Source organism: Leucoraja erinacea, chromosome 39 (assembly GCF_028641065.1).
Source record: "Leucoraja erinacea ecotype New England chromosome 39, Leri_hhj_1, whole genome shotgun sequence".
Taxonomy (NCBI): Eukaryota; Metazoa; Chordata; class Chondrichthyes; order Rajiformes; family Rajidae; genus Leucoraja; species Leucoraja erinaceus.
This window is the reverse complement of record NC_073415.1, coordinates 10,834,264-10,860,809: the sequence shown is the minus strand read 5'-3', so window position 1 is coordinate 10,860,809 and position 26,546 is coordinate 10,834,264. Positions and strand designations below refer to the sequence as shown.

Below are 26,546 nucleotides of genomic sequence, written 5' to 3'. Positions count from 1 at the left end.
TTTCTTCATATGAAAGTCCTGACATCCCAGGAATCAGTCTGGTGAACCTTCTCTGTACTCCCTCTATGGCAAGAATGTCTTTCCTCAGATTAGGAGACCAAAACTGTACGCAATACTCCAGGTGTGGTCTCACCAAGACCCTGTACAACTGCAGTAGAATCTTCCTGCTCCTATACTCAAATCCTTTTGGTATGAATGCTAACATACCATTCGCCTTCTTCACTTCCTGCTGCACCTGCATGCATACTTTTAATGACTGGTGTACCATGACACCCAGGTCTTGTTGCATCTCCCCCTTTCCTAATCGGCCACCATTCACATAATAGTCTACTTTTTGCCACCAAAGTGGATAACCTCACATTTATCCACAACCCGGAAGGGTTTCGGGCCGAAACGTTGCCTATTTCCTTTGCTCCATTGATGCTGCTGCACCCGCTGAGTTTCTCCAGCATTTTGTCTACCTTAACTTTCTTAAAGGACTGGACAACTAGATGCAGGAAAAATGTTCCCAACGTTGGGGGAGTCCAGAACCAGGGGTCACAGTTTAAGAATAAGGGGTCGGCCATTTAGGACTGAGATGAGGAAAAACTTCTTCACCCAGAGAGTTATGAGTCTGAGGAATTCTCTGCCTCAGAGGGCGGTGGAGGCAGGTTCACTGGATGCTTTCGAGAGAGAGCTAGATAGGTCTCTTAAAGATAGCAGAGTCAGGGGATATGGGGAGAAGGCAGGAATGGGATACTGATTGGGGATGATCAGCCGTGATCACATTGAATGGCGGTGCCATTTATGATTGAGATGAGGAAAAACTTTTTCACCCAGAGAGTTGTGAATCTGTGGAATTCTCTGCCACAGAAGCCAGTGGAGGCCAATTCGCTGGATGTGTTTGAGAGAGAGTTAGATTCAGCTCTTGGGGCTAAGGGAATCAAGGGATATGGGGAGAAAGCAGGAATGGGGATACTGAGTTGGATGATCAACCATGATCATATTGAATGGTGGTGCTGGCTCGAAGGGCTGAATGGCCTCCTCCTGCACCTATTGTCTTTGTTTCTATGTCCCACATATTGGGGAATGGGCACAGATTGATCATGAGACCCAGGGTAAACAGACATGAGGGGATTTGGGATAGAGTTGAGGTCTGCCATATGATAAAGACCCCGGCACTAGGGCAGTTTGGAACCTTAACAACGATAAAATATGCAGCTTTTACACGATCACATTAACCATGAAGTCTCATATTGTCTTCATCTGGAGTAAAAAGTCATAAGTTTGTTTGAAGTTTGTTGGATGATTCTGATCAGTAATGTTAAAGGCGTCAATTGAAATTAATATCTGTACGCTGAGCTTGTTTGTTTCTGATTATGTTCCCAGTATCGAGAGTGAGGAGCGTGCTGAGACTCAGTGGGCTGAAACCCCAGAGTGTTATGGAGGCTGGGGCACTGTGTGCATCTTAACAGGAGATAAAACATTTTTTGTTTGAAAGATTAGGTAGTTGAGGACTGAGGGGAACTGGCAGAGAAGCTGTGATGCCCGGGGCAGATCAGCCATGATCAGATTGAGCACTGGGCTGGCCTGGGGGGTCTGAGATGATTAATTCCGTTCCTGCTTTAGGCTTGGTGTTTCAGCCTCCAGTTGTCCTGGCCAAACATTGCCTTCAACTAAGCTGTTATCAGGCAACTGAACCATCCTATCACAACTAGAGAGCAGTGCTGAACTACCATCTTCCTCATTGGAAACCCTCGGACTATCATTGATCTGATTTTGCTGGCTTTATCCTGCACTAGTTTAGGATAGTTTATGCAAATAGTTTATGAACTTCAGAACATTACATGTCCATCACTCCATATTTAAAAAAACAACCATTGGAAGTGAAGTCATATAGGATCAGATTGTGGGACTGTAGCTGATCAGAACAGCTCTCCGAGACTTAAACGTTATTCCCTTTATCATGTATCTGTGCACTGTGTGTGGCTCGATTGTAATTATGTATAGTATTTCTGCTGACTGGTTAGCATTGAACAAAAAGTGTTTCACTGTACCTCAGTACACGTGACAATAAACTAAACTAAACTAAACTCTAGGCTCTTCTCACTCACTCCCTCCCTCCCGTAGCGAGATGTCCCCCTTCCTCCAGCTTCCCACTGGTGGAAATATCTCAACATCTGCTCTGGGCGTTGAGCTGGCTCACAGTTGTCCAGTCCAAGTCCAAGCCCAAGCACAGGGCTGGGACGCTCCTTGCAAACAGGCCCGACTCACCCGTACACTAGTTCTAACCTACACACACTAGCGACAATTTACAGAAGGCAATTAACCTACAAACCTGCACGTCTTTGAAATGTGGGAGGAAACCGGAGCACCTGGAGAAAACCCACGCGGTCACAGAAGGTAGAAGGTATAAACTCCGTGCAGACAGCACCCATGGTCAGGATCGAACCTGGGACTCTGGCGCTGTAAGGCAGCAACTCTGCTGCGCTGTTTACTGAAGTATTTGAACCAATTTAAAACTGCAGCCACTGCGGTAGTGAAGGAAGTGAGGGGGCCACAGTGATCAGAATACTCCCACCGATTGCCGGAAAAGCTGATTGGAATGACGTTGGTTTAAGATAAATTCTGGCTGAATAGTTCCCTGAGCTTTACAACAATGGGGAGGTCCCGCAGCAGAAGAAACAGATGCTACATTGTGTCGAAAATGCTACATTATGTTGAAGTTGCGACACTGTGTCTAAGATGCTACACTGTGTCTACGATGCTACACTGTGTCTACGATGCTACACTGTGTCTAAGATGCTACACTGTGTCTAAGATGCTACACTGTGTCTAAGATGCTACACTGTGTCTACGATGCTACACTGTGTCTAAGATGCTACACTGTGTCTAAGATGCTACACTGTGTCTAAGATGCTACACTGTGTCTAAGATGCTACACTGTGTCTAAGATGCTACACTGTGTCTAAGATGCTACACTGTGTCTAAGATGCTACACTGTGTCTAAGATGCTACACTGTGTCTACGATGCTACACTGTGTCTAAGATGCTACACTGTGTCTAAGATGCTACACTGTGTCTACGATGCTACACTGTGTCTAAGATGCTACACTGTGTCCAAGATGCTACACTGTGTCTAAGATGCTACACTGTGTCTAAGATACTACAAACAATAAACTAAACTAAACTAACAATAAACTACAAACTACAAACAATAAACTAAACTCTAGGCTTGAAGTCCGACATGTTCTACCCTGGTGTCTTCTCACTCACTCCCTCCCTCCCGTAGCAATACATGCTACACACATGACTGCTTGCCCCATCACTCTGCAAATAGGATCATAAAATTTGCGGACGATACAACCGTGGTGGGGCTCATCTCAAATGGGAACGAGGTCGCCTATAGAGTGGAGGTGCACAGACTTTCTGAGTGGTGTGCTCACAACAATCTCTCTCTGAACACTAAAAAGACAAAGGAGATCATCACTGATTTCAGGCGACATAGAGCGGAGCTCAGGCCACTGGAGATAGGGGGTGAGGAGGTGGAGAGGGTGCCTTGTTTTACATTTCTGGGGATCAACATCAGTGAGGATCTTAAATGGTCTGTGAACTCTGCTGTAGTTGTAAAAAAGGCGCAACAGAGACTTTACTTCCTCAGAACACTGAGGAAGGCCCACCTGTCTACTAAACTGCTGGAGTCTTTCTACCGCTGTTCAGTAGAAAGCATACTGACTTACTGCATAACTGCCTGGTTTGGGAACTGTTCAGCAGCTGACAGAGCAGCTCTCCAGAGGGTGATAAAAACAGCCCAGGGTATCATTGGACTCCCCCGCCCCCTCTGGAGGAGATTTACCACTCCAGGTGCCGCAGCAGGACCTGTAATATCGTGAAAGACATTACACATCCTTGTCACCACCTTTTCACACTGGTACAGGTCGCTAAAGTCACGCACTGCCAGACTCAAGAACAGCTTTTACCCATCAGCAATCTTGGAACTGAACTCTGCCTCGGGAGTGGGTTATGGGGAAGGAGGGGGGTGGGAGACAGTGTTAATTTATGTAAATGTGAATCCATGGGTGGGTTTAGGGACGGAGAGAGTGTAAAAAGTATGAGTATGTGAATGTTTGAAGTTCTTTTAAATGGAGAGACACAGTAATCTCGTTGTATGTGACACATGCAATGACAATAAAGCATTCTGATTCTGATTCTGAAGATGCTACATAGACCCAAAATGCTGGAGTAATTCAGCGGGACAGGCAGCATCTCTGGAGAGAAGGAATGGGTGACGTTTCGGGTCGAGACTCGTCTTCAGGCTGCGACATTGATGCACTGAATCGAGGCTAGCACTTGGGGTGCAGAAAATCAGGCCAATTCTGTCCTGGCTCAGGTCGGCTAGGCGTAGTATTCTTAAGGTCATGAGTTCTAGGAGCAGAATTAGGCCATTCGGCCCATCAAGTCTACTCCACCATTCAATCGTGGCTGATCTATTTCTCCCTCCCAATCCCATTCTCTTGCCTTCTCTCCATAACCCCTGACACCCGCACTAATCAAGAATCTATCTCTCCGCCTTAAAAATATCCATTGACTTGGCCTTAACAGCTTGGCAAATTGTTAGTCAAACCTCTGCTCGTGACTTCTTTCCCCAGGGGGACTGGGGAAAGTGATGAGTTCCACAGATTACACAGAGTACTGGAGTAACTCAGCGGGTCAGGCAGCATCTGTGGAGAACATGGATAGGTGACGTTTCACAGAGTGCTGGAGTAACTCAGCGGGTCAGGCAGCATCTATGGAGCTAAGGAAATAGGCAACGTTTCGGGTTGAAACCCTTCCGGGTTTCAGCCCGAAACGTTGCCTATTTCCAGAAGGCTTTCAGCCTGAAACGTTGCCTATTTCCTTCGCTCCATAGATGCTGCTGCACCATAACTCAGCGGGTCAGGCAGCATCTGTAGAGAACATGGATAGGTGACGTTTCACAGAGTGCTGGAGTTACTCAGCGGGTCAGGCAGCATCTGTGGAGAACATGGATAGGTGACGTTTCCCAGAGTGCTGGAGTAACTCAGCGGGCCAGGCAGCATCTGTGGAGAACATGGATAGGTGACAGACACGAAACGTCACCTACCCTGACCTACTCAGTTACTCCAGCATTTTGTGTATTTCCTTGGTAAACCAGCCCCTGCAGTTCCTTGTTATTACACTATTCCCCAATTTACATGTTTTGAATCTAGGATTGTTGAGCAGGGAGGGAGGAAGACTTTTCAGATAGACACAAAATGCTGGAGTAACTCAGGGGAACAGGGACATTTTATCTGTTTGCTTTGTTGCTACTTTCTCCAAGATAACAATGATCTATTCTACATTTTCCTTGATCTACACCCCCTTTGATATCTCATTTTCACACCTTACACTTCCTTATCTCTGTATCTCCCTCTCCCCCGACTGAAGAAGGGTCTTGACCCGAAACGTCACCCATTCCTTCTCTCCAGAGATGCTGCCTGTCCCGCGGAATTACTCCAGCACTTTGCGTCTGTCTTCGGTTTAAACCGGCATCTGCAGTTCCTTCCTACTCAAGGTTTTTCAGAGGTGAGACATAACAGGGAATAGGTCAGAGAACTAGAACCAGCTAGCTCAGTTTATCCGGGACCAAGCAAGATGTACCTCACTGTTCAAAGTCCCAACGCTGGACAAAATGCTGCAGAAACAACCCTAGATTCCTCTACTGGGATGAATCCATTACCTTCAAGGATTCAGTGGAAAACCAAAGCCCTGATATGTACCAAATGGAATCTGTTAAAACACAATAACAGGCCATTCAGCCCGACTCATCCATGCCAGCCAAGGTGCCTATCTAAACCTGCCCCATTTGCCCGCATTTGATCCACATCGCTCCAAATCCTGACACACATGTGCTGTCTGTACGGAGTTTGTACGTTCTCCTGGTGACCTGCGCGGGCTTTCTCCGAGATCGAAAAGGTTATCCAATCCATGTACCTGGTTAAATGTTTCTTAAATGTTGGGATAGTCCCAGCCTCAACTATCTCCTCTGGCAGCTTGTTCCATACACCCTCCACCCTTTGTATGAAAAAGTTACCCCTCAGATTCCTATTAAATATTTTCCTCTTCACCTTGAACCTGTGTCCTCTGGTCCTCGATTCCCCTACTCTGGGCAAGAGACTCTGTGCATCTACCCGATCTATTCCTCTCATGATTTTATACACCTCTATAAGGCCGCCCCTCATCCTCCTGCGCTCCATGGAATAGAGACCCAGCCTGCTCAACCTCTGCCTATAGCTCACACCCACTAGTCCTGGCAACATCCTCGTAAATCTTCACTGTACCTTTTCTAGCCTGACTATAACAATATCCTATTATCCTCTTCTATTAGTTGTTATTAAACATTTGCCATTATTTCCATTTGACTGCAATATTTCCTACTCCGTATCGGCATGTGCTTGTGCCAGCAAGTGGAGCTGTTGAGTGTTGTCTTTGAACAGCTCTTGTCAATCGAAGATGGATTAACTCAGCGGGACGGGCAGCATCTCAGGAGAGAAGGAATGGGTGACGTTTCGGGTCAAGACCCTTCTGCAGACCTGAAACGTCACCCATTCCTTCTCTCCAGAGATGCTGCCTGTCCCTCAGTCTGAAGAAGGGTTTCGGCCCGAAACGTTGCCTATTTCCTTCGCTCCATAGATGCTGCTGCACCCGCTGAGTTTCTCCAGCTTTTTTGGTGTAACCTTCGATTCTCCAGCATCTGCAGTTTCTTCTTAAATGCTGCCTGTCCCGCTGAGTTACTCCAGCATTTTGTGTCTATCTTCGGTTTAAGTTAGCATTTGCAGTTATTTCTTACACATCCTTAACCAGACTTTACTGGACTTTATCTTGCACTAAACCTCTAAAACCACTAAACCAAGGGGTCACAGCTTAAGGATAAGGGGGAAATCCTTTAAAACCGAGATGAGAAGAACTTTTTTCACACAGAGAGTGGTGAATCTCTGGAACTCTCTGCCACTGAGGGTAGTTGAGGCCAGTTCATTGGCTATATTTAAGAGGGAGTTAGATGTGGCCCTTGTGGCTAAGGGGATCAGGGGGTATGGCGAGAAGGCAGGTACGGGATACTGAGTTGGATGATCAGCCATGATCATATTGAATGGCGGTGCAGGCTCGAAGGGCCGAATGGCCTACTCCTGCACCTAATTTCTATGTTTCTATGTTTCTAAACATTATATCCTTTATAGAAACATAGAAAATAGGTGCAGGAGGAGGCCATTTGGCCCTTCGAGCCAGCACCATCATTCATTGTGATCATGGCTAATCATCCCCTATCAATAACCCATGCCTGCCTTATCCTGTATCTGTTAACTGCGGATGGCTTGGGTATCTATCTTCAGGTTAAACCAGTATCTGCAGTTCCTCCTTACACAGCTCTTGTCAATCCACAGGCAGAATTGGCCAATTTATCTACAAGCCTTCGCTCTGTTGCAGTCAGCTCAACATTAACCTCCACTCTCCACGGATGCTTTGCATTTGTTACACGTTGAACATATTCATATTCTGATCACAGTTGGACTAACCTTCAGTCAATGAACATACGGCTGCTTGCTAACCCTGCCTCAGTATTTAATTACAACCACTAACAGGGGCTGCCCCCTCATGCCTGGCACAAAATATTACACAAAACATTCACCGTTCTTCAACTATTTTGTTTTAAGATTTGGGCTTTTCAATGGCCCGTGGGGAGGTGGTCATAAATCTCCAATTTAAGCCTTGGTAGTCATTTGAGTGATGGAATAATGACAGGCCTGGATAGAGTGGGTGTGGAGAAGATGTTTCCACTAGTGGGAGAGTCTAGAACTAGAGGTCACAGCCTCAGAATTAAAGGACGTTCTTTTAGGAAGGAGATGAGGAGGAATTTCTTTCGTCAAAGGGTGGTGAATCTGTGGAATTATTTGTCACAGAAGGCTGTGGAGGCCAAGTCAGTGGATATATTTAAGGCAGAGATAGATAGATTCTTGATTAGTACCGGTGTCAGAGGTTATGGGGAGAAGGCAGGAAAATGGGGTTAGGAGGGAGAGATAGATCAGCCATGATTGAATGGTGGTGTAGACTTGATGGGCCGAATGGCCTAATGCCCCTGTCCCACTTTGGAAACCTGAACGGAAACCTCTGGAGACTTTGCGCCCCACCCAAGGTTTCCGTGCGGTTCCCGGAGGTTTTTGTCAGTCTCCCTACCTGCTTCCACTACCTGCAACCTCCAGCAACCACCTGCAACCTCCGGGAACCGCACGGAAACCTTGGGTTTCAATCCTTACATTGGCTCCCTGTATGTCAGAGAATTGATTTTAAAATCCTGCTGCTCACCTATAAATCACTACATGGTTTAGGACCAAAGTATATCACTGACATGCTTCCACTATATAAGCCTTCTAGACCGCTAAGATCTTCTGAAACCAATCTGTTAGTGATTCCCAGAGTAAATACAAAACATGGGAAAGCAGGATTTAGTTACTATGCAACAAATAGCTGGAATAAACTTCCTGAAGATTTAAGACTTGCCTCAACTTTGACCACTTTTAAAACAAGACTGAAAACTTTTATGTTTACTTTAGCTTTCAGCTAAATCTTAACTACATTGCACTTTTAACTTTTGCACTTGTTATAATGCATTTTTAAATTTTGCTTTTGCTTTTCTTTTCTTTTAGTTCTATTTTATTTCATTTTATTATTTCATTTTATTGTATGACATGTTTTTATGTGAAGCACTTTGAGTCTGCCTCGTGTATGAAATGTGCTATATAAATAAAGTTGCCTTGCCTTGCCTTGCCTTGGGTTGGGCGCAAAGTCTCCAGAGGTTTCCGTTCAGGTTTCTTAAGTGGGACAGGTGCATAATTCTACTCCTATCCCTTATGAACTTATGAACTGTCATTGCTTTGCATTGACACCCTGCATCAGGCCCCAAGGTCCTGTTACAACCCAAAATGTTGCCAATGTTGCCAACCCCCCCCCCCCCCCCCCCCCCCCCCCCCCCCCCACCACTGATACTGATTGACCCACTGGGCTTGTCAATCAGATGATTTGTTGCCGGAACAAGTAAATGAAGATGGTGGTTTGTACAAAAGGTCACACAATGCTGGAGCTGGTCAGGCAGCATCTCTGGAGAACATAGATAGATAACATTTCCAGTTGGGACCTCTCTATGCTGATCTTGATTCCAGCATCTGCATCTCTTATGTTTCCACCAACGTGATTTAGTTTCAGTGAAATCAATATTAAGTTCCATAGGCGGAAAAAAAAAGGTTTTAGCATAGTGGTTTTTCTCCCAGAGGGCAGTTTCGCCCCAAACCACAACACCCACCACAAACTTCCTCCCCTGAAGGACATTATGAAGGACAGTTTGGAAGTTTCAAACTCCCCATCCACGATACACGTATTATTTTCCAGATTACTGAATTAAACTCCCAGCCACCGTGGTGGGATTTAAACTTGCATCTCCATATTGTCTATCCAAGTATCTGAATTTCCAAGGTGGACAAAAATGCTGGAGAAACTCAGCAGATGAGGAGGCCTCCTCTATGGCCAGAGTGTGGCCCACCATAAATTGGAGGAGCAGCACCTTGGGCAGTTTGCACCCCAGTGGTATGAACATTGACTTCTCTAATTTCAGGTAGTCCCCACTTTCTCCTCCCCTTCTCAGCTCTCCCTCAGCCCACTGGCTCCACCTCTTCCTTTCTTCTTCCCCCCCCACCCTCACATCAGCCTGAAGAAGGGTCTCGACCAGAAACGTCACCTATTTCCTTCGCTCTATAGATGCTGCCTCACCCGCTGAGTTTCTCCAGCATTTCTGTCTACCTTTGATTGTCCAGCATCTCCAGTTCCTTCTTAAACATCTGAATTTACAAACCAGTATCGCAACTAACAAACTGTGTTGTGGAGAAGGCAGGGGAATAGGGTTGTGATTGAAAGATAGATCAGCCATGATTGAATGGTGGAGTAGACTTGATGGGCCGAATGGCCTAATTCTGCTCCTATAACTTATGAACCATGGCTAACATTGTAGCTATCTATTCACTGGAAACAGCAATCAACAAACTAATACTGACCATCTAAATACCAATAAGGGGATGTGGAAATTTATTCTCATGCTTATGGACTGGTCCCACCAAGATGCAGCACAGAACGCCACAGGAGATCCTTCTTCCCTGTAGCTATCAAACTGTACAACTCCTGCCCCTTCTGTCGTGGAGTAGACTGACTCCCCTCCTCTCCCCCCAATCTTTACACAACCCCAATCCTTTCCACTCATCATTTTAATTTCATGTTTCATGTGTCTTGTTGTGTTTTACGACTGTTGGCAGATAAACTTCCCTCCTGGGATAAATAAAATTCTATTGTATCGTATATAATGCATGCACACTAATCTTCATGGCAGAGATTAGATTTGGAAACTGCTGAGCAATGCCAGAATCATGCTGTTCGAAATCGCGGGAACAATTCCGCTCCAACCATTCATTTCTACGAATATTACACAAATTTACTTTCCCCATTGCTCCCAATAATTCTTCCCACCTCATCCCACATTCAACTACAGTGAGTGGGCCAATTAGCCCAGCAAATCCCATGTCATCTGTTTTGGATGGCTTCCAAGCTGGTGTCTAACGCAGGTGACTATTTGCGTGTCAGCCACAGAAGCAAATCTACAATCACTCATTACAATCAGCCCACACTCTCTTAAATCTCAACTCCGACACAACATTTTTTATTCCCTTCTCATGTCACTGTAAACGGCTCGATTGTAATCATGTATTGTTCTCCCGCTGGTAGACAAAAATGCTGGAGAAACTCAGCGGGTGAGGCAGCATCTGTGGAGCGAATGGATATTCCACCGATGCTGCCTCACCCGCTGAGTTTCTCCAGCATTTTTGTCTACCTTCCATTTTTCCAGCATCTGTGGTTCTTTCTTAAACATATAGTCTTCCCGCTGACTGGCTTAGCACGCAACAAAAGCTTTTCACTGTACCTCGGTACACGTGACAATAAACTAAACTGACTGGCTTTGGGACGCGGGAGGAGACCGAAGCACTCGGAGGTCACAGTGAGAACATGCAAACTCCACACAGACAACTCTACCGCTGTGCCACCGTGCCACCCGATCGTGATGAACTGCCCACTAAAGAATAAGACTTCCCTCAGATTGGAAATGTCTACATTTTGGCAGGAAGGGGCCAGAAGCACAGAGAAGTCTAGAGTCCCATCACTGAGACCTAGTGCCCGCGGGCCTCGTTTACCCCATAAAATTGTTTGACACTTTAGTGAGTCATGCTTGTTTAATGAGCTGAGCGCCACATGCCAATATAAAACTAGACTGATTTTCACAGCCAGGCCACAGGTCTACAGTAGATGAAATCCTGACTGTGCCAGGTTCCTGTAGATACCAGCAGGAGTTTCCAAACGTGAGAAGTAGAGATGGCACAACCATGTGTCCTCCAACATGTCCAAGTGGTTCTGTACGGCAGAGACTGGTTCGCTGCCAGTGTTTAGTTTAGTTTAGTTTAGAGATATAGCGCGGAAACAGGCCCTTCGGCCCTGGGTCCATGCCGACCAGCAATCCCCGCACACTAACACTATCCTACACACACCAGGGACAATTTACATTTATACCAAAGCCAATTAACCTGCAAACCTGTACGCCTTTGGAGAGTGGGAGGGAACTGGAGATCCTGGAGAAAACCCACACAGGTCACGGGGAGAGCGTACAAACTCCGTACAGACAGACCCCGTAGTCAGGATCGAACCCGGGTCTCCAGCGCTGCATTCGCTGTAAGGCAGCAACTCTACCGCTGCACCACCGTGACTGCCCCGTGAATCTGTTGCATTCACAACGGACATTCATAGGCCAGGGTTCATGGCACTGAGTTTGGACAGTCTACAAGACCATGAGTTAACACTTCAGCTGCTCAACCATTCACTGTTCAATAACATCTACTGAGCTTCTATCTCAATACCATATCAATATCAGGAATGAGTGGGTCAACCTACGATGAGCGTTTGTCGGCACTGGGCCTTTTTTTCAATCCAGACAGCACCCGTAGTCAGGATCGAACCCGGGTCTCTGGCGCCGTGAGGAATATCCAAATGTAACTATGGTGGAAACTCTACCGCTGGGCCACCGTGCCGTTTCTGAGGAATATCCAAATGTAACTATGGTGGAAACCTCCTCAGTGTGATACATTCAGCAACCGATCACCCCACGTCAAAGACAGGACCAAAGTCTACTCAAATCCCCGTTGTCACAGTTTGGCAAGGGAGGGAGGGCATCTTTATTGACAATCCACCTCCCTACCCCCCTCAATGTCCAAGCATGTGCCCTCCGCTTTTTCAACAGGAAGACTTGGACATCAGGAGGTGAGATAGTTGTCTGTGGGTCATCCCCTTCCCAGAGTTGGGCTTCCTGGGAGTGAGGCTGTAGTTGGGTGGGTGAACAAAGAGGGGGGGGTGGGCAATGGGGGCCACCAAGAACAAAGATGGATGGACGTGACTCTAATGTGAACTCTTCTATAACTGTGTCGGTGCCCGTAACGTGGCAACTCTTCTGTGCAATAACAAAGAATGACAAAGAATGCACCTAAGTACAGGGTGAAATTAAAGTACCTGATCTCCCGGTGGCTCAGCACTTCGATTCCCCCTCCCATTCCCAATCCGACCTTTCTGTCCTGGGCCTCCTCCATGGCCAGAGTGAGCCCCACAGTAAATTGGAGGAGCAGCACCTCATATTTCACTTGGGTAGTTTGCACCCCAGCAGCACCAACATTGACTTCTCCAATTTCAGGTAGTCCCTGCGTTCTCCCTCTTTCCCCTCCCCTTCCCAGCTCTCCCACAGCCTACAGTCTCCGCCTCTTCCTTTCTTCTTCCCGCCCCCCCCTCCACATCAGTCTGAAGAAGGGTCTCGACCTGAAACGTCGCCTATTTCCTTCGCTCCATAAATGCTGCCTCACCCTCTGAGTTTCTCCAGCATTTTTGTCTGCCTTCGATTTTCCAGCATCTGCAGTTCCTTCTTAAACGAGTATCTTTGATTAGTCATTGAGTAATATTGGTCGGTAGCAGAGTACCAAGTTCACTATTCCTCTCAAATGAGAGATGCTTATTTATTGTCATGGTTTTGGCCATTGGATCATGTTTCATTAATGAGGTTTTCTCTCCTTCTGCACAAGACCTGTCCTTTGTAATCCAGTACTTCATGGATTTGTGCCATTGTGCTCCTCTCCGATTAGCAGGCAATGGAATCTCTGCGTACCAATACTCTTCTCCAGCTCCAGGATTGAACAAATCCCCAGACCTCCATCCTCTGATCATGCTGTGATAGGAGCATCGATGGCAGTCTCACCAACAGTATGGCTGTCTTTTGGTCTTTTTTGTTATTTTTAGTGTGTTTTAAAAGTTGTGTTAATGTTCTGTGGTTTGGGTTTATGTGGGGGGGGGGGGGGGGGGGGGGGGGGGGGGGTTAGGGAACTTTTTTTCAATCCCTTACCTTGCCGGAGATGCGATTGTTTTCCGGATCGTATCTCCAGTCGCTCTGCAGCCTAACATCGTGGAGCTGGCGGCCTTGCTCGAGACTGACTTTGAGCCCCACCGTGGGGCTGTGGACTTACCTGCGACGAGGCTCGAACCGGAGGCCTGCGGATTCAACATCGAGGAGCTCGCAGTCTCGGGTACAGACCGATGTCGGGAAGCTTCAAGCCGCAAGAGGTTCGACCAGGGATCCAATCGCCCGACAACGGAAGGCTCGAAGCCCCCGACAGCGGGAGGACAAAGAAGGGAAGAGAGTGAACTATTTTTTTCCGCCTTCCATCGCAGTGAGGAATGCGGTAGATATTCATGTTAAAATGTATTTTGTGTGTCTTGTTGCTTTTTATTGGTTTGGCAAATGAAATTCCTCGGATGTTGCAAAACTGGCTGATACTTGGCTGATAAAGTATGAGGCCATTCGGCCCATCAAGTCTACTCCACCATTCACTCATGGCTGATCTATCTCTCCCTCTCAATCCCATTCTCCTGCCTTCTCCCCATAACCCCCAACACCCTTATGCCCCTGTCCCATTTAGGAAACCTGAACGGAAACCTCTGGAGACTTTGCGTCCCCTTCCAAGGTTTCCGTGCAGTTCCCGGAGGTTGCAGGTGGTTGCAGGTAGTGGAAGCAGGTAGGGAGACTGACAAAAACCTCCGGGAACCGCACGGAAACCTTGGGCGGGGAGCAAAGTCTCCAGAGGTTTCCGTTCAGGTTTCCTAAGTGGGACAGGGGCATGATAGTGCCCTTACAACACAACAGACAGTAGCTGGTGATATTCTACTTCTTCCTGCCATACTTATTTAACAATCAAGATGTGAGCTTCCCGTTAAGGAATGCTCTTCCCATTCATAATTCCATGCTCATCGTGTGCCCATCACTCTCCCATCCTCGTCTCCTCCCGCCCTCCAATTCCAAGTTCCTTCTCGGTCTCATTCCTCACCACCAGGAGATGACTTACTTGATGTTCTCCAGCCGACTGGAGTCCGGTTTCAATGAGCTGTTGCTCCTCACCATCTTGTGCAGGGTGATCATCAGGAAGACCAGGTTCATCTGCCGGGGAGAAAGCAGAGCAAATCACACACTGGGCAGGAAGTCAAGGCTTGGCATCAACTGGATGCTCAGATGCAGCAAGGCCAAACAATACATAGAAACATAGAAAATAGGTGCAGGAGTAGGCCATTCGGCCCTTCGAGCCAGCACCGCCATTCAATATGATCATGGCTCATCATCCAACTCAGTATCCTGTACCTGCCTTCTCTCCATACCCCCTGATCCCCTTAGCCACAAGGGCCACATCTAACTCCCTCTTAAATATAGCCAATGAACTGGCCTCAACTACCCTCTGTGGCAGAGAGTTCCAGAGATTCACCACTCTCTGTGTGAAAAAAAGTTCTTCTCATCTCGGTTTTAAAGGATTTCCCCCTTATCCTTAAGCTGTGTGACCCCTTGTCCTGGACTTCCCCAACATCGGGAGCAATCTTCCTGCATCTAGCCTGTCCAACCCCTTAAGAATTTTGTAAGTTTCTATAAGATCCCCTCTCAATCTCCTAAATTCTAGAGAGTATAAACCAAGTCTATCCAGTCTTTCTTCATAAGACAGTCCTGACATCCCAATACAATACTGTTTATTGTCATTTGAACCTCAAATGAAGTTCAAATGAAATTTGGTTTCTGCAGTCACACAACAAGACAAGAACCAAGACACACACCAACACAATCCACACAAAGATCGATCACAGTGAATCTCCTCCTCACTGTGATGGAAGGCAAAGTCTTGTCTCTCCCCTGCTCTCCATTCTTCTGTAGAGCAGGGTCAGCTTGGGCTAAAAACGTACACACGTTCCAATATTTTATATATACTTTAGGAGAACATTCAAAGGTCACCTCAGACTAAGAGTTTCGGGAATATGTAACCCAGTCAGGAACGAACTAAAACAGAATAAAAACTAAAATTGCTTTAAATGCCTCGAAACAAAACTGCTGAATAATTCGGCAAGTTGGAATTTTAACAACCGCAAGATAGACACCAAATGCCGGAGTAACTCAGCGGGACAGACAACATCTCCAGATTCTCATTCCTTCTCTCCAGAGATGCTGCCTGTCCCGCTGAGTTACTCCAGCATTTTGTGTCTATCTTTGGTTTAAACCAGCACCTGCAGTTCCTGCCAACAATGAGGCGGAGGATACTGAAGTCAGTGGACGAACTTCAAGTAACAAATATCCAAGTGTTTGACAGTAAACAATAAACATGAATAAACATCGAATTAAAATCTATATAAATCAGAGACAGTTTCTTCCCAGCTGTTCTCAGCCACGGAACCATCCTACCAACAACTAGAGAGCAGTCCTGAGCTACTATTTATTTCACTGGAGACCGGGATGATCTTTGATGAGACTTTGCTGGACTTTATCTTGCATTATTTATCTATTTATTTACCTATTTATTTATCTATTATTATTATTTATTTATTTTTTAAATTAGAAGCAATTGTACAGAAATAAGACATTCGGCATCTAAAATTATACAATTTATTGTCCAGCTTAATTTTTAACCTTATAACTTAAACTATCAAAATGAAAATAGGAAAGAAAAAGAAAAAGAAAAAAAATGAAAATTGAAAAGATAGATCGAAAAATACTTTATCTTGCAAGATACAAGATACATTTATTCATCACATGTGCCAGATGGCACACAGTGACATTAAATTCCCATACAGCCATACAATAAAAATAAGGGACACAACACACTATAGGGTTTGACATAAAACATCCCCACACAGCAGAATCAAAGTTTCCCACTGTGTGGGAAGGCACCAAAGTCAGTCTCTTCCTCCATTGTTCCCCGTGGTCAGGGTCTCCCCGTGCCCTACGCAGTTGCCGCTACGGGCGGCCCGATGTTCAGGACCGCTCGCCGGGGGTGTTGTACGTCCGACAATTTAATGTTATTCATGTGAGTTCCTTTATCATGCGTCTGTGTCACTTCTGCTCACTCCGACCTGCGTCAGATAACCACTGGAGAGGTGTTTGCGCAGTAATCAACCAGAACTGTGGACGGCTCGATTGTAATCATGTGTTGTCTTTCCGCTGACTGGATAGCGCGCAGCAAAAGCTTTTCACTGTACCTCGGTACACGGGACAAGAAACTGAACCTATAAATGAATCGATAGAGACCTACGGTGAACCTGGCGTTGCTCCAGAATCCAAACTTACCATAATAACAAAGGATACTGGTCCGATGAAACTCCAGATGAAATAGTTGTCCACCCGTAGCCAGCATCTATGAGTTTGCGGAGTGGGGGAGGGAGGGAGGGGGGGAATGAGTGATGAGAGTTAGGAGAAATAAATGAAAACAAGTGGGGAAGGAAAAGGAAATGGACATTGAGAGAGGGAAAAAAAATAGTGGAGATGATAAATGGAGGAAAAGAGTAGAGAGAAAGCATTAGCCCAAGCGTGTTAGATGGAGTGAAACTTAATGTTGGTGATAAATGTTACACAGTCAGACTCATTCACTTCCCCCTGACCAGTGATGGATATCCTGCCTGAAATATCAACTGTGACAAGGCGCAGAGACATTTATCACTGAAATAAAACATTGAAACCAAAACCTAGGGCCTGTCAAAGGGCTTCTCCCCGAAGCTTAGAGGAGAATATTACACGGGAATCTGGCTGGTTTAGTGCAGAGTGCTCGATCTTTGAGGCTGGAGAGTTGCGGAATAAAGCAGCTCCCTCTCTGAACTCGGACAAACAGGTCAGAGAAAGTAAAAGAGGAAATACAGGTGATGGAAATCTGAAATAAGAATAGAAAACGCTGAGAACACTCAGCATCTGTGGAAAAAATAGTTAACGTTTCAGGTCCGAGACCCTTTGGGCCCAGTTCATCCTCCATATTTAGTTTAGAGATGCAGTGCGGAAACGGGCCCTTTGGCCCATCAAATCTGTGCTGACCAGTGATCCCCGCACACTAACACTATCCTACACAAGGTGGAAAATGTAACAATTGTACCAGGTCAATTAACCTACAAACCTGCACGTCTATGGAGTGTGGGAGGAAATCAAAGATCTCGGAGAAAATCCACGTGGTCACGGGAGGAACGTGCAAACTCCGCACAGAGAGCAGCCGTAGTCAAGATGGAACCCGGGTCTCTGGCACTGTAATGGCCCTGTCCCACGGTACGAGTTCATTCCAAGAGCTCTCCCGAGTTTAATAAAAATCAAACTCGTGGTAAGCACGGAGAATGAATGTAGCGGGTACGTCGGAGCTCGGGGACGTCTCTTAGCGGCTCGTAACGCTAACGGCAGGTACTCGGGAAGACTCGCTAACGGCAGGTAAGCACGGGAAGACTCGTGAAGATTTTTCAACACGTTGCAAAAATGTCCACGAGAGCCCCGAGTACCGACGAGTGGCCATTACCGTAAATCTCCGAGTTCAAATCAGGGCAAACTCGGGAGAATTAGCTCTTGGAATGAACTCGTACAGTGGGACAGGGGTTTAAGGCAGAAACTCTACCGCTGCGCCACCGTGCCGACCTCTTATAAATTACGGAGCAGATGTGAAAAATTGAAGGGCCTATTCTGGGACCTAATATGTAACCAATTTAACCAATTCACTTTTTGAAATCTGTATTCTTTCCTTACATGTTGTATTTCTAGCAAAACTCCCAGTCTCCACGTGTGTAATGGGCAAACCTGGACTTGAAACGTTAACAAATGCTTCCTGACCTGCTGAGTGCCTCCAACATTGCCTGTTTTTGTTCCCTCTGAAAGCTATGCTGACTTATATTCCTCCGAAGGTTTCAGCAGAGTGAAACTACGTAACAATGCTCATGTGATTATTACCAAGCAAGCTCTGGCATCAAGCCATAACAGGAGATATTAGTGAGGTCACCATGAAAGTTTAGTTTAGTTTAGTTTAGAGATACAGTGCAGAAACTGGCCCTTCAGCCCACCGTGTCTGCACCGACCAGAGATCCCCGCACACTAACACTATCCAACACTCGGGACAATTTTCACATTTACAGCAAGCCAATTAGTCTAGAAACCTCCACGTCTTTGGAGTGTGGGAGGAAACTGAAGATCTCGGAGAAAACCAACTCAGGTCACGGTGAGAACGTACAAACTCCGTACAGACAGCACCCATAGTCGGGATCGAACCCGGGTCTCCGGCGCTGTGAGGCAGCAACTCTACCAAAGGTTTCAAGGCTAACGTTGGAGGAGAGATGGCTTGTATGTTGTCCTTTCCTCTCCTCATCAGCTGGGTCCTAGAGTCTTCCACCAGGTTTAGCGAGTGTGTGTTTGTGGATGTATCAACCCGATGGTTGATACAGCAAAATAAGGGGTTGGACAGGCTAGATGCAGGAAGATTGTTCCCGATGTTAGGGAAGTCCAGGACAAGGGGTCACAGCTTAAGGATAAGGGGGAAATCCTTTAAAACCGAGATGAGGAGAACTTTTTTCACACAGAGAGTGGTGAATCTCTGGAACTCTCTCCACAGAGGGTAGTTGAGGCCAGTTCCTTGGCTATATTTAAGAGGGAGTTAGATGTGGCCCTTGTGGCCAAGGGGGATCAGAGGGTATGGAGAGAAGGCAGGTACGGGATACTGAGTTGGATGATCAGCCATGATCATATTAAATGGCGGTGCAGGCTCGAAGGGCCGAATGGCCTACTCCTGCACCTAATTTCTATGTTTCTATGTTTCTATGGCTTTGAGGCAAATTAAACTCTTCCAATGGGCACTTATTGCACACCAATTACCCCTGTTGGGGTCCCTTCACAAATATCTGTTCTACTTAACAATTTTCTGGGGCCATATGGAGAAAGCCATTTCTACAACTAACCTAGGATGCAAGCTGCCATAACATTTTCGCTGTTGCCATGGCAAATTGCAATTTTGTGGATTGTTGAAGGACAAATTTCATTCCGATAAATGGCTGTTTTGAGTGATTCTTGTAAAGGGCCACAGACTAAATGATTATCAAAGTACCAACATACACTTTAACAGGAGTATTTCAGAAAATCCACCAAAGGAATTGATTTCAGCAGGACATTTGCTGGCTGCTTTCATTGTACACTTACACACTGCAATACTCGACAGGAACATATAAAATAAGGAAAACATGCATTAATTCAAAAGGGAGACTGAGTTAAATCTATTTATCCGAATGTATGAATTAGGACATACGGCCCTTTAAGAATGTTTAAGAATAAGGAGTAAGCCATTTAGAACGGAGACGAGGAAACACATTTTCACACAGAGAGTTGTGAGTGTGGAATTCTCTTCCTTAGAGGGCGGTGGAGGCAGGTTCTCTGGATGCTTTCAAGAGAGAGCTAGATAGGGCTCTTAAAGATAGCGGAGTCAGGGGATATGGGGAGAAGGCAGGAACGGGGTACTGATTGGGGATGATCAGCCATGATCACATTGAATAGCGGTGCTGGCTTGAAGGGCCGAATGGCCTACTCCTGCACCTATTGTCTATTCAGGTTGGGACCCTATGCATATCTTCCAGAGATGCTGCCTGACCCACTGAGTTACTCCAGCACTTTGTGTTTTGCTCACTTTTCTTTAAAATGGCACTTTAAACCGCATCTACAAGTTGCAGATCCCCCGAAATGTGCAAAATTCCTCTCCACTTTGTCAAGAATAGTCGGCACCTTCAGTCAAGCCCCTTAACCAGGTTTAAGCCTGTCCAATCTTTCCTCATGGGGCAACCAATTAACCTACTAACCTAGTTTGTAGCTTCACAAAAATGCTGGAGAAACTCAGCGGGTGCAGCAGCATCTATGGAGCGAAGGAAATAGGCAACGTTTCGGGCCGAAACCCTTCTGGAAATAGGCAACGTTTCGGGCCGAAATCCTTCTGGAAATAGGCAACGTTTCGGGCCGAAACCCTTCTGGAAGTAGGCAACGTTTCGGGCCGAAATCCTTCTGGAAATAGGCAACGTTTCGGGCCGAAATCCTTCTGGAAATAGGCAACGTTTCGGGCCGAAATCCTTCTGGAAATAGGCAACGTTTCGGGCTGAAACCCTTCTGGAAATAGGCAACGTTTCGGGCCGAAACCCTTCTGGAAATAGGCAACGTTTCGGGCCGAAACCCTTCTGGAAATAGGCAACGTTTCGGGCCGAAATCCTTCTGGAAATAGGCAACGTTTCGGGCCGAAACCCTTCCGGGTTTCGGCCCGAAACGTTGCCTATTTCCTTCGCTCCATAGATGCTGCTGCACCCGCTGAGTTTCTCCAGCATTTTTGTGTACCTTCGATTTTCCAGCATCTGCAGTTCCTTCTTAAACACTAGTTTGTAGGTTAATTGGCTTCAGTAAAAATTGTAAACTGACCGCAGTGTGTAGGATAGTGCCAGTGTACGGGGGGATCGCTGGTCAGTGCAGACGCAGAGGGCCGAAGGGCCTGTTTCTGCACCGTATCTCTTGAAGTCTAAGGATAAAGTTTAAGGCAGAGTTAGATAGATTATTGATTAGTACGGGTGCCGTGGGGTTATGGGGAGAAGGCAGGAGAATGGGGTCAGAGGGGGGGAGAGATAGATCAGCCATGATTGAATGGCGGAGTAGACTTGATGGGCCGAATGGCCTAATTCTACTCCAATGCCATATGACCTTATGATAGCACAGCAAACTAGATTCACCAGTATCTCAAAACTAATGAACTAAATGTTTTTTTTTTATGACTTTAGACTTATTGTGTGAGTATTGCTGGCAATGCTGGTTTTCCAAATCACTCTGTAGAAGTTGATTCTTCAAGCAATGGTGTTGCATCGATTTCTTCAACTCCTGTTGCAGCAGCTCCGTGCATGGTGATTCATCAAATCACGAGGGCTGTTAAGCCGGTATACGAGATTGGGGTTGGGAATAAGATGGTCCAGGCACTGGTGAATAAGTTGGAATTTGGAAAACATTCTAGTCCCTTCTCAAATCACCACTAACGGCTCTGAATAGTGGATTATTAGTCCAGCTACGCAATCACTTAACAACTTTAACCCCGGTGGAAAAGAAACATTTCCTTCGGGAAGCTTGCAAGTTTAATTTAGCCGGTGCTGAATCAGAATATGATGATAATCACAATTCCTCTTGTGAGTTAAAACTACTGGAACGGATCCAGGTTTTTTTGACTAAAATATCTGAATAACAATCAAGGGCAGGATTTGAATCTATTATGCGGTGAGGCAGAGGGTTGCTTTACATCTCGGCAATCATTTCACAGTTCATTGACATTCGGCAGGAGATGAGATTTGTTGCCATGGCATAGAAGCGCTCAGGGTTTTCACCGGGAAAACGGCAACTGGCCCCTACTGTTCAATGTTGCCGTTTGTGCTCAAACCCAGCCTCTACCACACACACACACACACACCCGCACGAACGCACGAACGCACGCATGCACGCGCACACAGACACACACCACACACACCCACACACACCCACACACACACGCACGCACGCACGCACGCACGCACGCACGCACGCACACACACACCCACACACACACACACCACACACACACACATACACACACGCACGCACACACACACACACACACCCCACACACACGCACACCACACACACACACGCACACACACACACACACACACACACGCACACACACACACACACACAGCACACACACACACACACACACACACACACACACACACACGCACGCACACACTCACTCACCCCCAAATGTGTATCTTTCCATTCCCTTCTCCCTCATTGCCACAGAAGGCGGTGGAGGCCAAGTCAGTGGATATTTTTAAGGGGCAGAGATAAATAGCGTCTTGATTAGTACAGGTGCCAAGGGTTATGGGGAGAAGGCAGGAGAATGGGGTTAGGAGGGAGAGATAGATCAGCCATGATTGAATGTCGGGATAGACTTGATGGGCCGAATGACCTAATTCTACTCCTATCACTCATGAACATGAACTTTAGCAGTTAACTCTCATTATAATTGACCATAACACGGGTAACAATGATAGGCCCATCCAACAATAGAATATCAAGACCTTCAGTTTCAGATTCCATCTATTCTGCCAAGCCTATTCATGTATTTGACAACTTACAGTATATCAGGTTTTTTGTTCTGTCTTCTAATTAACCGAGAAGCGTCTCATTCTGTAACTTTTCCTGATGTATATATAATGCCAACCTTCTAAATCTTTTCCATCATTGTCTTCAGAACATTTGCATCTGTTGTCCAGTGGAGATGAGAACAGTGCATGCTAATCCAAGCATTAAAGCCAGTATTTGTCCATCCCCAAATTAGTTAATTATTCATTAAATCTAAATGCTTTATCATTGCCAATCTAGTTAATCTATTTTCCCTTTGCTTTCTATAAGACATGCATATATTCATTCCTTTTTTATTTATCTGAGTCTCTTGCCCAGAGTGGGGAATCGAGGACCAGAGGACATAGGTTCAAGGTGAAGGGGAAAAGATTTAATAGGGATCTTAGTGGTAACTTTTTCACACTGAGGGTGGTGGGTGCATGGAACGAGCTGCTGGAGGAGATAGTTGAGGCTGGGACTATCCCAACGTTTAGGAAGCAGTTAGACAGGTACATGGATCGGACAGGTTTAGAGGGATATGGGCAGGTGGGACTAGTGTAGCCGGGACATGTTGGCCAGTGTGGGCAAGTTGGGCCGAATGGCCTGTTTCCACACTGCACGACTCTATTTAGGAATGATCATCACAGTTCATTCAGATGTACTTACGCCTTGTCGGTTCCATAGCTCCGGTAATCGATTGCAGCAGAGATTCCCACTACCAAAGCAGGGAAGCAGTAGCCGCAGAGATAGTAGTACTTCTTCCTGGAGTAATCGCTCTCAAAGACCTCGACCAGCATGAGGTAGAGGTGGACGCCTTCTAGACACATCCAAGAGAAGGCAGCCAGGAAGAAGAAGTGGAGGAAGCCAGCGATGATTGGGCAGACAACCTGAAAGAAAAACAGAAACATAGACAATAGATGCAGGAGTAGAGGCCATTCGGCCCTTCGAGCCTGCACCGCCATTCAATATGATCATGGCTGATCATCCAACTCAGTATCCCACCCCTGCCTTCTCTCCATACCCCCTGATCCCTTTAGCCACAAGGGTCACATCTAACTCCCTCTTAAATATAGCCAATGAACTGTGTGGCCTCAACTACCTTCTGTGGCAGAGAATTCCACAGATTCACCACTCTCTGTGCAAAAAATGATTTTCTCATCTCGGACCTAAAAGATTTCCCCCTTATCCTTAAACTGTGTGGCCCCTTGTTCTGGACTTCCCCAACATCGGGAACAATCTTCCTGCATCTAGCCTGTCCAACCCCTTAAGAAAGACAAGTGAGTGACATCAGGGCCTGAAACTTGCGGGAAACACAATTGTTATTCCAATGGGGTGCAGGATTGAAGCATTGGAGGAGGAAATAGGAACTGGGAGAGTGATTGGCTTGAGTTAGGACACAGCCCAGCGACAGGGATCAAGGTAGACATCAAGTGCTGGAGTAAGTCAGGGGGTCAGGCAGCATCTGTGGAGAACATGGATAGGTGACGTGTCACAGAGTGCTGGAGTAACTCAGTGGGTCAGGCAGCATCTGTGGAGAACATGGATAGGTGACGTTTCACAGAGTGCTGGAGTAACTCAACGGGTCAGGCAGCATCTGTGGAGAACATGGATAGGTGACGTTTCACAGAGTGCTGGAGTAACTCAGCGGGTCAGGCAGCATCTGTGGAGAACATGGATAGGTGACGTTGATATGATTTGTATGGATGTGGCATATCACACAATCCATGAGACTATCTGTTGGTACAGCCAGGAATCTGTCGTACCACACTTCTTTACTTATTCAGCAGAAACATTGGCGAGTCTTGTTCTGAAATTATTTTAAATGGGGTAATGTTATTAAAAATAGCATCTGCCATTTGTTTCTTCTATGTTAGATTGAAGACTGTGCAGTAATCTGGGCAAACCATGAGGCCAGCCAGTCTTGGGTCGATCAAGGATCTTGGCAGCTAAATTTTCATCTGATTGAAAGAATTCAGATTAACCTTGACCAGTGAGCCAGTAAGGGTATCATTGTTAAACATTGGTCTAAGAAGGAACTGCAGATGCTGGTTTACACCGTAAATGCTGGAGTAACTCAGCGGGGCAGGCAGGATCTCTGGAGAGAAGGAATAGGTGACAATCAGACTGATGAAGGGTCTTAACCCTAAATGTCATCTATCTCTTCTCTCCAGAGATGCTGCCTGTCCCGCTGAGTTACTCCAGATTTTTGTGTCTATCTTTCAGAATTTCATTGTTCTGTCTGGTTCAAAGGCAGTGGCTGGATTTGGAGAGACTTTACTCATTTTTAAGTTCTACCAAACCTCAACTTTGTAAATGACATCTGAAGCCAGAGCCTGTTCCTATCTTTACCCTGTGACCCTGTTACCAAACTCTCGATCTCCATCTGTCAACCATGTATTTCTTCACCTCACCCCCTCATTACTTACTCTGCCCCTCTGCCTGGGGTAAGGGCATGCCCACCTGGTATTGGGTCTTGTTGATGCCAATCAGAAAGATTAGCTCAGCTATGAAGAGGTTGATGCAGAGGTTCTTGTGGATGGTGTTGCGATCAGTCTGGATACCACGTAGGAAGCAGAAGGTGGAGATGCAGATGGTGAGGCAGACCAGCGAGATGACGATACCAACCCAGGTGATCACGGAGAGGAGCAGTCTATGCATTCGGTCTTCGTACTGGTGGGAAAGCAGAAACACAATGTGAGGTGTCTCCAATGCATGCAGTAAGGCAGGTGACAATGAAAGACACAAAATGCTGGAGTAACTCAGTGGGACAGGCAGCACCTCTGGAGAGAAGGAATGGGTGACATTTCATTTCGGGTCGAGACCCTTCTTCAGACTGGTTCAATCCCTAACCAGTCTGAATAGCTTCTCCCCGCTGTTATTGGACTACTGAATGGACCTATATCGTTAGCTGAGGGATCTGCCTTGTTGCCCTTGCATGAGTAGCATTTTAACGCTGTAACACTATAGTCTGCACTTTGGTGCAGGATTATAGAAACATAGAAAATAGGTGCAGGAGTAGACCATTCGGCCCTTCGAGCCTGCACCGCCATTCAATATGATCATGGCTGATCATCCAACTCAGTATCCCATACCTGCCTTCTCTCCATACCCCCTGATCCCTTTAGCCACAAGGGCCACATCTAACTAATTATTAAATGGATGATTCAATTCAATGTTTATTGTCATGTGTACCTAGGGACAGTGAAATGCTTTGTTCTGCATTTAACCCAGTAAACTCACACATCGGACCTCACCTGGTCAGTACATACATGGCATCACATTTTGACACTGACAACGATACAAGATGGTTGATGCTCAGCAAGGACTTGGTGGGACAAAGGGTCTGTTTCCATGCTGTGTCTTTATCTATTTCACCCAGCAACGAACAATATTCCTTCCTTAACACTCACAATACTTGTATTTTGTGAATCATACATTCGGACTCTGCGCTCAGATGAAGCCCTCACTATATTGCAGTATTTTACTTAAAAGAAAAAAAAAATCATGCATGCCAAAATGGCCAATTGCAAATTTTCCTCGCATTGTACTCGATCTGAGAGACCTTTGCCACCTCGAACTCAGATTTGGCTTGTACTGCTTGCTAGTTCCAAAATGAGTTCAACTTCTTGCAATTTCTGGAAGACGTCCCTGGACTACTAGGTTGAGAATAAGTCGGATCCAATTCTGAATCCCGGACAAGAAACCATTCAAGTTTAGCCCACCCCTGGCTTGCCCCCCCCCCCACTTCTGTATCGGTGCAGAGCCGTTGTTAATACTATAAAGGAAGTTACCAAGAGAGCTCGCGTAGCCCAAGGCAATTCATTTGCCTCCCTTCTCGCTGGTACTGCAGTAATTGCTTTAAGAGCTGAAGTTAACTTTTGGTACACACTCGGGGACAAGGGGCAAGACCCCATGGTATCACAGGCCAGTGACTACAACATGCCAAGCATCAACTTCAGAA

General features: G+C 46.2%; 1 protein-coding gene across 3 annotated transcripts in view; it reads right to left on the bottom strand.

Moving 5' to 3' along the window:
* The window catches only part of LOC129714350 (adhesion G protein-coupled receptor L1-like), a 350,449-nt gene that overhangs the window by 22,757 nt on the left and 301,146 nt on the right, over positions 1–26,546 (bottom strand). For all 3 annotated transcript variants that reach the window (XM_055663898.1, XM_055663900.1, XM_055663899.1), the window contains 4 exons: positions 25,046–25,255; positions 23,252–23,472; positions 16,751–16,817; positions 14,499–14,590 (listed from right to left, as the gene is read on the bottom strand). In XM_055663898.1, coding sequence (XP_055519873.1) covers positions 14,499–14,590; positions 16,751–16,817; positions 23,252–23,472; positions 25,046–25,255 — 590 coding nt within the window. The remainder of the gene's footprint in view (positions 1–14,498; positions 14,591–16,750; positions 16,818–23,251; positions 23,473–25,045; positions 25,256–26,546) is intronic.